Below are 13,821 nucleotides of genomic sequence, written 5' to 3'. Positions count from 1 at the left end.
GTGATACTAAGAGAGACAAAGCAGAAGCCATGTGACCGGTTAAATCATACTCTTCTCTACTAAAGCACTATGTACCCTGCAATTCCTAGCATGAATTCTCTATCTCAATTAGAGGAGCATTCTTGGGACAGGGCAAACTTGAAACAAACAACACGTTTGCAGGCTCCTGAAGAAAACCGAAACCATCTGATCAAATCTTCCTAAGAACATTGGAGTTTTTGTTGTGCATGATTAGAAAATGGAATGGGAATTTCAGAAGCACCACTCAAAAAAGCAATGTACTGACCACTCTATTTGTTCAATATTGCTTGGCAAGTATCTAAGAAAGTATGTAAGTAATTGATGCTTAACTGTCAAGATGCTCACTAAAATATACATTTCATGAAGGAAGGAAACCATCTCATTCTTTTTCACTGCCTCCATGATATTCCTGTTGAAGAGAAAGAGATATGTAAGAAGAAATTACAGACCAGGAGTGGGTCTTACCCCTTTAGTCCACAGCTATTTGATTTTGTGAGTGTAAGGGTTTCCAAAAGGAGACGTCCAGTCTGTTCAGGCAGAAGAGAATTTATTAGGAAAATCAAACTGCTGGCCTGTGCTAGATAGAGGTATGCAGAGAGAGTTGGGCACATGCCAGCAAAGAATAGCCCATGGAGAGTAGAATAGCACACAGCATGTAGTGGATAAGGAGCTGTAGTTAGGCTGATAGCGGAGATTATATGGGGAAGTGTGAGGAAGAGGTGTGGCCCCAGTGGAAGTGACCTCAAGGCCTGGGGTCCTTTTGCTGACTCATAGTCAGGAAAATGACAGCCTGGTGATTAATGGTTATAGGTGATTATTGGTTTTCAGACAGGTGGTTTCTGATAAGTCTCTTCAGGAAGATGTGGGGCAGAAGGAGGATGTTCTTCCAGGCAGACAAGTGCAGTAATATAATTAATCTGGAGAGACTGAGGAGTACGACATTGCAGTGATTACATTTCATGATATATAATGATATTTCATGGTTTTACAGATCTTAGTTTGATGCTATGGAAGATATGATATTAGAATGATAGAGATAAGCAGAAAGAGGAAGGGAAGTCAATAAGACTTGATTTTTAAAGTCCAAATTAATTAGTACATAGTATTTGGATGATGAAATTAATGGAAGAGCCATTTGGTGGTGAGTTCCAACTTTGGTTCAAAAAGAAACAAAGATGAAGGGATGAAAGGCCAAGACGTACATATAAACTGTTTTCTTAAGTGGCAAAAATGCAGTAAATAACCTAAAAATTAAACAAACGTAAGAGAAGGGGTGAGGCAGGAAAGGATGGGTAGAAATGTTGAAATGCATGGCAATGATCAACAGGTACTCTACTGACAAAAATGCTTTGTTGAACAGCAACTCCTCTGCACAACTACTTAAAGATAAAAATATTCTAAAAAAAAAGACAACAGTTTATATGGATAGCTGCAAGAAACTGAAACTTAACAACATTTACTCATTTGAGGGTTGTGCCAGGCTGAACCAAAGCATAGTTGAAATGAATTCTCTAATTTATTTTTAATTGCAACCCTGCAAAATAAATGCTTTCTTCTTCTGAGGATACAAGAAAATGGAGACTCAGAAAGGCTTATTAACTTAGCAGCTCTTGTGGTTAAAAGTTGGCCAAATGGAGATTTAAGCTTCAATCTCTTCAGTTCCAAAGCAGGGGTTTTCCAATGACTAACTCGTACTATTTCATGATAATTCCTGCTATCTCAGAGAAAACTTCCTTATTTCAAAAGAGTATGAGTACAAATCTGAGACTATGAGGCAAACAGTTTATGAGAAGTTTCCAGCTCTTCATTCAGGGACACTCAGACAGAAGAGTCTACTTTCTCTCCTTTCTTATTTTGTACCCAGCTGACTTTCTTTTTGTTCTTGCAGGAATCTTAGTACCTCCCCTCAAGTTCCTACCTCCCCAGCTTTGCCACTGAAAATTCCTTTTAATAGTTTGTCAGGCTTAATAGCAATGACAGCTTACAGGTTATCCTGCAGGATTTTCATACATTTTCTACACCCTGCATTTTACTGTCCATAATGTGATATATGACCCAGTATATAAAAACTGCTTTTTAAAAGTCTAAGTCCTTAAAAACTTATTAAAGCCAGGTAAAGGTGGATGACGCCTGTAATCCTAGCTACTCAAGAGGCTAAGATCTGAGTATCATGGTTCAAAGCCATCCTGGGCAGAAAAGTCTACAACACTTTTGTCTCCAATTAACCAGCAAAAAGCTAGAAGTGGCACTGTTGCTCAAGTGCAAGTACAGCAGCTTTGAGTGCAAAAGCTAAGGGACAGGCCCTGAATTCAAGCTCCAGTACTAGTGTGTGGACACCACACACACACACACACACACACACACACACACACACACACACACAGTCTTCCATATATTGGAATCTGTTTAAATAAGCTAGTAAACACAAATTTCAGACTATGACTTGATTGTTCTGGGTTCGGATCAACAGTTTTATTTTACCTGTCTTTATCTCTAACTGTATCATATGTGCTTGAAACCTAGACACATTCTACTATCTACTGTTTGCATAGCAAAAGAGAAACAGTCATTACACAAACCAGGCCTTTGTGCCAGCTGTTCCAATCACTGAACCTCTGTCCCTGAGACAGGAGATGAATCTTCTGTTCCCTCAGCTGGTTTTAATCCCTAAGGACTTTTTCCATTGTGAATAGCTCACTGAGAAGAGACGACATGATTCTCCTGCTTAAAATAACTATTTTAGATATACCATAATATCTAATTTCAGGAAACTATGCTTTCTAGTCTTCAGTTTAAGAAACAGTGATCTTTTCCAAGACAGGAAGGAAAAGAATATAACAGTACTGTGGATTGCTCAAGAGACCTTAAGAGGTTGTTCCTGGTAATTTTGTTTACATGTCATTTGACCCCACATGCCCTTTTGATAGGTAACCCCTCAGACATGACTTTGCTAATGGTAGTGTATATTCCTGTAATAATTTGACTTTTAAATTGCATCCTGCCTTGATTGTTTAATGCAAATGAGCAGGAATTGAAAAGTGAGTACACAAGTGATAAACAAAGATCTCCAAGAAAACGCTAGTAAATGAGGTAGAAATAGAAATCATAAATCTTTTAAAGTCCAATATGAAAAAAAGGAACAAAATCATGCAGAAATTCCAGAGCTATCCCTATCACTAATCAACAATAACAAAGATCTTATGATTATTTTCAGCTTTCTAGAAAGGAATCCTCCTAATCACAAATATCTAGCTAGACAATATCACATAGACACATTTTATTTTATTAACTTTTTTTCTTTTGTTGCTTGCGGGGTTTATCTCAGGGTCTTTTTGCTCAAGGCCAGTGCTCTACCACTTTAAGCCACAGCTTCATGTCTGGTTTTCTGGTGGTTAACTGAGAGTCTCGTGGACTTTCCTTCTTGGACTGGTTTCCAACCTCAATCCTCAGATCTTAGCCTTCTGAGTAACTAGGATAATAGCAGGAGCCACCACCACCCAACAACACAGACATTTTAGAAAGAGATCATGGTCAAACAAACAGCACAATCATTTTGAATTGGTCAAGCATTCCAGGGGAGAAGCTTGCTGCTTGGATCCCTTGGGACTTTGTCCATATCATTAGTATAAAATCCAGAGAGCTCTGGTAAACACAACTGTTCATATCTATCACTGAAGAGCTCTCTGAAGTGGCTCCTAAATCTTACTAATCATTGGGTCTACAAGAAGTTGGAGAATGCTTGAAAAAAAGGGGGGGGACTCTTTGCAAAGGATAGGAATAGGTGAATAACCAAACTACCACATTTTTCTTCTTGGTCATTCATTTCTTGTCATGAATTAGGAAATGCTGCACAGTGTCCACAAATTTCTGCCAGCATGCAGTCTCACTAGTCTCCTTGCTCAGCTCTTACCTATCCAGAGAGATGCAGCACAGGTGAAAAATGGAGGCTGTTGTAAGCAGAACATCGAGAGATGTTCGGACAAGGCAAAACATCTCCCCATAAATCCAGATGTCTTGAACCAGCTCGATGGCACCAAAGGGCATCACCAGCACTGACACCAGCAGATCCGCAAAGGCAAGAGATACAATGAAATAATTGGTTTTTATTTTCCTGTGAATACAAAGGTAAAAGCAAGGTGGCAGAGGGAGGGCCAAAGGAAGGAGAGAAGGAAGAAAGAACAAAATAAAGGGTGAAAGGGAAGAAGAGACAAAAGGAAACAAGGGAGGGAGGGAAAGGAAAGAAAAGTTACATATTTAACCCAGTCTGTGAGAATCAATTTCTCCTCCATACCATGGCCTAGTCTCTTCTGAGCTCTCCTGACCCACCTGGCACCAAAAAGCCCTCTCTTCCTCTTTCTTCTGACGTCTCTTTCCTGATCTGATATCCTGCCTGCACTGATTTGTGCAAGGCTCTTTATATAGAAGCTCTGTCTTCCAGCCCTGACCCATATCCCTACAGTGGCTTTGGTCTTTGCTTGGACACTCCTTGGGGACCCTCGCAAGGTACTCTCCTTATAAACAGTGGTTGCTCCCCCCCATGTTAAGCTCATAGATGGGTCATTATGTGTCTCCGATTTGGGCCAGAATTATGCTTTTTCATTGTATTTGAATCACCCTAGGATCAGGGCATGGCTTGCTTAGAGAGGTATCACATATCCCCTTCTAGTGCCCAGTGGCTTTTATTCTGTACTAGAGTCATCTAAGGTGTGTGTGTGTGTGTGTGTGTGTGTGTGTGTGTGTGTGTGTGTAGCAGAGTTTGAACTCAGGGCCTCATGCACTTGCTGGGCTTCAGCCACATCTCCAGTATGAGATTATTGCTAATTAATTGGACAAAGAGTCTCAGGAACTTTAAGAAATGTGATCCCTTACCTATCCCATGATAGTGAGGGATAGTGAGGCATCATTATTTACATATGCTTTTAAAACTGGCAATACAGTGAAGCCACAATAAGGGAACCATAATATAGTGAAGGACAACTCAATAGGCACAGGTTACCAGCTCCTAGATCACCCAGAAAATTTCAATAGACAAAAGAGACAAAATGCTACATTGATGCACCAGCTCTCATCTCAAAACAATTACTTCAAGAGCTTTGGACCGCTCACATTTCTGTCCATCCAATGGGGGCTAAGTTGAATTAGGATTTTAACAATGCATTTTTTCCACATAAGTAGGTCCACACTTTTGCAAGGAACATACTGATATCACCCAGTAATACTTTTGGACAATACTTGAGATGATATCAATTGTAGGCAGGGGTGAGGCTAATGCAGCAGAAAATACAGCAGAGTCAGGATGAATTCCAGAAGGAATTCCAATGGAAGTGCGCACACCTAACTCTCCAGGGAAATGCCAGCTGCACCTGTGTTGTCTAGGTGTTGCCAACTCACCTGAGCTGCCTGTCCCGGCACACAGCCACCATCACCAGCAGGTTTCCCAGGATAGCCATCAGGATGACTGCTGAAAGAAACGTGAGCAGCACCACCTTCCCCACTGACCCGAAGCCCTCCTTGGAACTGCAAGACAAGTGCACACAAAACACAGTGAGGAACTCAAGGACAGTCAGGGACAATGGAAAGAGAATTCATTTCTTTAATATTCCAGAAGGTAATATTGCCATCAGTGCAATAGGCACAGATTATACACCTAATCTATGCCAATGGCTATCGCTGTCGTTTAATATGCCACCCTGGAGATCTCCTCTACAATGGCAGGAGGAAGCTTGGAGGGTGAGCTCACTAGATTTTCTTTAGAGACCTTACCTTGGCACTCAGGGAGGTGTTTTTGGTTCATTCCTGATTATTTGTTTTGTTTCAGGCACTGGGAACTATCGAGAAACAGATAACCACAGTCAATCTGTGGGAATAGGTAGAGAATCAGTCAACGCCTGCTTCAACATTGTAAGCCTCATGAAGCTGCTTTCTGTGGATTCAGTGTATCATTTACACATCAAAGGAAGGACAGATCATTTGGGATGCAAAGGCTTCAACTGGAGAGAGCAAAGATCTCTACGACCACATGAAAGAGTGAGCCTGCTTTTCGTACTCTCTTCTAGCCCGTGCAGAAATGGCTGCTCACAGGCATGCTGGGAGAGAAGACCATGAATGGAGGTTGTTCTTGTGTCACATCACCTGGACAAACTGCTCTCAGAGCAACCAATGAATCAGGTTAAGGACTTCTTTCCCTGTCTGAATCACATTTCTTTTTGTGCCAAACATATATTACTTCTGTCAGAGTTCAAGTTCTGCTTTGGACTTCATTCTACACATGCTTCCTATATTCTGAGAATATAGTTTTATTAACACAAATGGAGTGTGCTTTATCAACAAAAGTATATTAGCTATAGGTTATCCAAAAATTATAGGAAAAGGGTTTTATTTTCACAGTGTAATAAAATGTTCTTTTAAAGGAGATTCAAAGGTTCTCATTTTTATAGCATAAACTGTTTTCTGAAATGACTTATTGATTGATTCTAGACACTGCATCCCCAGATTGAGTTTGGTTATCTTTTTTAGGCTAGTTCCCAGTGCTTAGAACAAGCTCTGTTGTACAGCACAGGTAGTATGAGGAGTTATATGTAACACATAACAAGTTCTTGATTGCTGATAAAATGAAGAACACTATGAGTCAATGGTGACGTTTATTCTTCAGTGTGTGTGTGTGTGTGTGTGTGTGTGTGTTGATACTGGGGCTTGAACTCAAGGCCAGGACACTGTCCCTGAGCTTGTTTTTCCCCTTACCACTTGAGCCACAGCTCCACTTCTGGCTTTTTTTGATGGCTAAGTGGAGATATGAGTCCCACGGACTTTCTTGTCTGGGCTGTCTTCAAACTGTGAACCTCAGACCTCAGTCTCCTGAGTAGCTAGGATTATAGGCGTGAACCACCAGTGCCTGGTGTTCAGTGTCTTTAAGAGAGATTGAAAATATACAGATTTCACTCAGAGAAGAGAAGGCCTAGAAATACTGAATTTTAATGATTCATAGCCCTGTTATATAAAGTGTAGAGTAATTTTTCAGATTTGCTCATTCAATACTATTTTCTGAGCTCCTAGTCTATATTAGCCATTATATTTCCTAAGCAAACTAAAATGAGAAAGAGAAGCCTTGTGCCTGAAAGAGAGGATCAAAAACAGAACAGAAAAGTTCCAGGGACTCCCTTTTAACTCATAGCTGGGTACAGGGTTGTGTTCCTATCACTCCAAGTTAGGCAAGGGGCTGAGATTGGGGAGGATCAAAGCTCTAGGCTAGCCTACTCTACAAATAATTGATGAAAAATAAGCTTCATAGCATAGCTCAATGTTATCATGTCTACTTAGCAAGGGCAAGGCCCTCAGTTCAAACCTGAACATCACAGATTAAATAAAAAAGAAGCAAGAACAGGAAGAGACAGCAAATAGATACACAGAAACTATGTAAAGAGTTAACAGATAACGCATCTAGGAAAGTAAGGAGGCTAAGACTGCCAATGGGTACAGAGGAATGGTGCCTGGTAGAGCCTTTCAGAGAAGCTCAGTGACAAGGTTGTCCATCTTCCCTTTGTAGGTTGTATGATGATGGCCAGCCAGCAAATCAACTTTAGTTCATAGTTTACAATCTTTGCTCTGTATTGATGCTATACCTACAACTTAAGACACACATTTGTGTTCTGGCCCACAAATGAATAGCAGAATTGTTTTCTGAAGTGGTTCTGAAATGTGAACAGGGTTTAACTGTCCCTGGTAGAAAGGAGGAACAGTAGCACTGGATCATGTAACCCTTATGTCAACTCAGGATGCTCTGCAATAGCTCTCTGGCATTGTTTGAGCTCCCCAGCACAGACAGTGTTAATAATAACCTTGATGTGTTTGGGTGTCATTGGTTCATGCCTATGATCCTAGCTACTCCGAAGATTGAGACCTGAGGATCAAAGCCAGCCTGAGCAGAAATGTCATTTCATCTCCAATGAATCACCAAAAAGAGCTGTGACTCAAGTGGTAGAGCAATATTCTTAAGCAAAAAATCCTAGGGACGCCAACACGCTGGCCCTGAATTCACACTGCAGGATCTGCAAGAAAAGAAAAAGAGAGGAAAGGAGAGATGAAAGAAAAGAAATACTATTTCCTGCTCATTAAGATGGTTATGCCAAAAAAAAGCAGCAACAACAACAACACATGAAAAACATAGTAGTGCTAGAGTGTGGCCTACTGGTAGAGTGCTTGCCTAGCATGCACAAACCCCTGTATTCGATTCCTCAGTACCAAATACTCAGAAAAAGCCGGAAGTGGTGCTGTAGCTCAACTATGCTAGCATTGAGAAAAAAAAAAAAGGTGTCTAAGGACAGTGCTCAGGCCCTGAGTTCAAGGCCCAGAACAGACAAAAAAAGTCATTATAAAAAAAAAGAAAGAAAAACATAGAGTGAAGGAAAGGAAGGATCCTTCTTTGTCACCCTGTACCAGGATTAACTCCAAGTGCATTAAAGACCTTGAGGTAAAAGCAGATACCCTGAAAACTTTACAAGAAGGAATAAGAGATACACTAGGTCTCCTTGGCACAGGTGGAAACTTTGTTAATAAGGACCCAGAAACACAACAAATCAAAGAAAGTCTGGATAAGTGGGATTGCATTAAACTGTAGAGCTTCTGTATGGCAAAGGACATAGCTAGCATGTTAAATAGAAAACCCACAGAGTGGGAGAAGATCTTCATTAACCATACAACAGACAAAGGCCTCATATCTAAAATGTATCAACAGCTCAAAAAATTGAATTACTCCAAAACAAATTTTCAAAGAAACAACCATCCCATTAAAAGATGGGCCAAAGACATAAAGAGAGACTTCTCTAAAGAAGAAACAAAAATGGCCTATAGACAAATGAAGAAATGTTCGACATCTCTGGCCATAAGAGAAATGCAAATCAAAACAACTCTAAGATTCCACCTTACTCCAGTGAGAATGGCCAGGATTAAGAAATCTAATAACAACAGATGCTGGTGGGGATGTGGCCAGGAGGGATCACTACTACACTGTTGGTAGGAGTGTAAACTCGTTCAACCACTATGGAAAGCAGTATGGTGATTCCTCAAAAGACTAAACATAGGGCTGAGAGTTTAGCCTAGTGGTAGAGTGCTTGCCTAGCATGCACAAAGACCGGGTTCGATTCCTCAGTGCCACATACGTAGAAAAAGACGGAAGTGATGCTGAGGCTCAAGTGGTAGATAGAGCTCTAGCCTTGAGAAAGTCCAAGGACAGTGCTCAGGCCCTGAGTCCAAGCCCTAGGACCAGTTTATAAAAAAAAAAAAAGACTAAACATAGAGCTCCCCTATGACCCAGCAATTCCACTCCTTGGTATTTACCCACTCGTCCAGAAACAAGGACATACTAAATCCACTAGCACAACGATGTTCATTGCAGCACTATTTACCATCGTGAAGATATAGAACCAACCCAGATGCCCCTCAGTTGATAATTGGATCAAGAAGATGTGGTACTTATACACAGTGAAATTCTATGCAGTCATCAGAAGGAATGGCATTGCCCCATTTGTGTGGAAATTGAAAGACCTAGAAAAAAATCATATTAAGTGAAGTAATCCAGACTCAAAGGAACATAGGCTCAATGGTTTCCCTCATTTGTCATAATCATTAGAAACCTTGGGCTCTCCTAGCAGAGCTTTACAATAGAGCAAAACCTAGATACATAAGGCCATAGAGGATGAGACTAAATGGAAGGATTTCTAGGATATAGAACCAAAAGCCATATAATGCATTATTTTTGTCCTTAATGTACTATATTATTTCTCACCACTTTTACTGTCCCTTGTCTATCTCATATTGTTACAGAATCTTAACTTGTTATATATATATATACACATATATATATATATGTTTATCTGGTTATTTGAAATAGGATAGGTATGGGGGGAAAACAAGATGAGGGGAGGGGATGGGGGAAGGAAATGGGGACCAAGACATGAGAAAGGGTATCAATGTTTGTGAAGTAATACACCTTCTATCTGGTGAATATAATGTAACCTTCTAATAATTACAATAAATAAATAAATAAATAAAATTTTTAAAAAGAAAGAAAAACATAGCAGTGAAAGAAAGGAAGCTGGAACACATGTCCATTACCATGAGAATACAAAATGGTTCAGTCACAGTGGGAAACAGTTTGGTAGATTCTCAAAAGGTAGATATAGAATGATCAGATATAGAATGAGCCAGAAGTTTAATCCTAGATATATATCTAAGAGGACTGAAAGCAGACTGACAAATGAATATTTGATAACCAAAGTTCAAAGCAGAATTATTCATAAGAGCCTACAGGTGGGAAGAATTCAGTGCTGATTAGTAGATGAACAAATAAAAAGGTGGCATACACACATATTGTGGACTATTTCATTGCCATAAAGAGGAATGATGATTAATACATTCTTCACCTCTGATGTACTTTGAAAACAAGCTCAGTGATATAAACCAGACCTAAAGTAAAAATATTGTATGATTTTGCTTATAGAAACATCTAGTAACTTGGGCCAGAATTGTGGACTAGTGGTAGAGTGCTCATCTAGCATGCACAAAGCCCTGGGTTTGGTTCCTTGGTACCACATATGCAGAGAAAGCTAGAAGTGGTGCTGTGGCTCAAGGGGTAGAGCATTAACCTTCAGAAAGCCCAGGCCCTGCGTACAAGCCCCAGGGCTGACAGAAAAGAAAGAAAAAAAAAGAGAAAAGGATCTAGTACCTAGAAAATTAGTAAGGAAAGAAAATAAAATGAGCAAAGGAGAATGGAGAATTATTACTTAATAGGTACAAATTACCATTTGGGACAGCAGAAAAGCTCTGTAAGTAGCAGTGATAGTAACAGTTTTACATTATTAATATATTTAATATCATTGGCTGTGGCTCAAGTGGTAGAGTGCTAGCCTTGAGCAAAAGAAGCTCAGGGACAATTTCCAGTCCATGAATCCAAGCCCCAGGACTAGTCAAAAGAAAAAAAATAAGACTTTGGCCAGGAGTATGAGTTAGTGGTAGAGTGCTTACCTAGCATAAAGCCCTAGGTTCAATTCCTCTGTACCACATGCACAGAAAAAGCCAAAAGTGGTGCTGTGGCTCAACTGGTGGAGCACTAGCCTTGAGAAAGCCCAAGAACAGTGCTCAGACCCTGACTCCAAGCCCCAGGCCTGGCAAAAACATTAAATACAATAAATATCATTGAAATAACTGTACACTTGACATGATTATTTTATACATTAATGGTGATTTAATTTTTTTTTGTCATCAGTTGTGGGGTTTGAACTCTGGGCCTGGGTGCTGTCCTTGAGCTCTTTAGCTCAAGGCTAACACCCTACCACTGAAGCCACTGCGCTACCTCCTTGGTAATTTTTAATCTAATTTATTTAGTTATTTTAAAAGAAATACCTGAATAGCCATATGTCAGATCCCAGTGGGCTCCATCTTTAAAGCAGGTGGGGCTGGATAATTTTAGGTTCCTTTCTTATTTACAGTTGGTGATTAGAACATATCCTTACAGTGTGAATTGTTTTTCCTTTTTTTGTTGTTCCAGTAATGGTGATACTAGAGCTTGAACTCAGAGTTTGGGTGCTATCCCTTAGCTTTTCGCTTGAGGCTAACAGTCTACCACTTGGCTAAAACTTCACTTCTGGCCGTTAGTGGTTAATTGGCGATGAGAGACCCACAGATTTTTCTGCTTGGTTGACATCAAACCACAGTCTTCAGATCTCAGTCTCCTGATTATCTAGGAATCACCAGTGCCAGCAAAAACACAAAACAAAACAAAACAAAACAAAACAAAACAGAACAGGCTTCTTCATTAAATACTCCCCACCCCCTTCAGCATTAGAATTGTCTTCTATGTCTGCTTTGCCTCTTGTAAGAGAAAATAAAGGAAGCTCAGTGTGTCAGTAATGAGTACCTCTCTATAGGGAATATATATTTCAAACTCAGTGAGATGTCAGGGTTAGAAGGACATGAGTTCAATGCTATGGTTTATGTTTGCAATGCCAATTAGTAGCTAGAAGTAATTAAACTTTTAAACTGTGAGTGACAAGCAAAACTTAACCATAGAAAGAACTTTTTTAATTAGGTAGAACTGTCCAGGAAAATAAATGTTAAGTTCTGTAACAATAATTAAACTAAGGAGCCATCTTTGTAAAATCCATGTGAGATCCTTGGGTTACTTTTGACCTCTCTAGGAATAGTGGCAGGTGTTACTCATGTGTTGCATTTGCCCAAAGAGCTGCCCATCACACTAAATTGGTTCTCTGACAGCCATTCTTATGAGAAATTTTGATTCTTTTCTGCTTTTGACCCAGTTATCTTTTGACCCATTAATAGAGAAATTCCACATACTTGCTGGCTATGAACACCATTTTCCCCTCTTCTTTGAGAAGTAAAACATAAAAATACTATTCTGGGTATATTTCCACATAGATGAGTGCCTGTGAAATTAGATTTCGAGTGACAAAATGACATATAACTAAGTCATTGTTGTTCTTTACATCAGAAACACATAGGGCATGGTATGCCAACAACAAGAGGAGTGAGGCAGCAATCAGGACAGCAGCTGCATTTGCAATAGTGTCAAAGAAAATAAAGTAGCTAGGAATTAACTAAGAATGTAAAGGACCTTTATGATGAACACTTTAAAATCCTGAAAAAGGAAATTAATGCAGAACTGAGGAAATGGAAAAACCTCCCATGCTCCTGGGTTGGAAGAATTAATAATCGTAAAAATAGCAACCTTGCCAAGGGCTATCTACAAATTCAATGCAATACCCATCAATATCCCATTGTCATTCTTTTAGGAAATAGAAGAAGCAATCCAAAATTTCATATGGAGTAATAAAAGATCCCATATAGCAAAAACAATTCTTAGCAGAAAGAACAGTGCACAAGGAATATCAATACCAAACTTTAGATTCTATTACAGAGCTATAGTGACCAAAACAGCTTGGTACTGGCATGAGAACAGACCTGAAGATCAATGGAATAGAACTGAAGACTCAGAAATCAACCCACAGAACTATGGCTACCTAATCTTTGATAAGGGAGCAAAAAAAATAGAAGGGAAGAAAGACAGCCTCTTCAACAAGTGGTGTTGGCAGAACTGGTTAAGCACCTGCAGAAAACTAAAGCTGAATCCTTCCATATCACCCTGCACCAGGATTAATTCCAAATGGATCAAAGACCTTGAGGTAAAAGCAGATACACTGAAAACTTTACAAGAAGGAATAAGAGGAGAGACACTAAGTCTCCTTGGCACAGTTAGAAACTTTCTTAATAAAGACCTCTTAACACAACAAATTAAAGAAAATTTGGACAAATGGGACTGCATTAAACTGCAGAGCTTCCTTATGGCAAAGGACATAACTAGCAAGTTAAATAGAAACCCCACAGAGTGGGAGAAGACCTTCACTAACCATACAACAGACAAAGGCCTCATATATAAAGTATATCTACAGCTCAAAAAATTAAATCTCTCCAAAACAAATCTTCAAAGAAACAACCATCCCATTAAAACATGGACCTAAGACTTAAAGAGAGACTTCTGTGAAGAACAAATAAGAATGGCCTACAGACACATGAAGAAATGCTCGACATCTCTGGCCATAAAAGAAATGCAAATGAAAACAACTCTAAGATTCCACCTCACTCCAGTTAGAATGGCCATGATCAAGAAATCTAATAACAACAGATGCTGGCGGGGATGGGGCAAGGAGGGATCACTACTACACTGTTGATGGTGGAAATGTAAACTTCTTCAAACACTATTGAAAGCAGTATAGTGATTCCAAAAAGAAT

The 13,821-nt window shown here is 39.6% G+C and overlaps 1 protein-coding gene across 1 annotated transcript in view; it reads right to left on the bottom strand.

The window, feature by feature from the left end:
* Htr4 (5-hydroxytryptamine receptor 4) overlaps positions 1–13,821 on the bottom strand; it is a 166,733-nt gene that overhangs the window by 54,278 nt on the left and 98,634 nt on the right. The window contains exons 2-3 of the mRNA XM_090332184.1: positions 5,413–5,538; positions 3,932–4,132 (exon numbers count right to left, since the gene is read on the bottom strand). Of these exons, the coding sequence (XP_090188310.1) occupies positions 3,932–4,132; positions 5,413–5,538 (327 nt within the window). The remainder of the gene's footprint in view (positions 1–3,931; positions 4,133–5,412; positions 5,539–13,821) is intronic.

Source organism: Megascapheus bottae, chromosome 4 (genome assembly GCF_031878675.1).
Source record: "Megascapheus bottae isolate mThoBot1 chromosome 4, mThoBot2.hap1, whole genome shotgun sequence".
Classification (NCBI taxonomy): Eukaryota; Metazoa; Chordata; class Mammalia; order Rodentia; family Geomyidae; genus Megascapheus; species Megascapheus bottae.
Note: the sequence above shows the minus strand (reverse complement) of the source record. Positions and strands in the feature narration are given on the sequence as shown.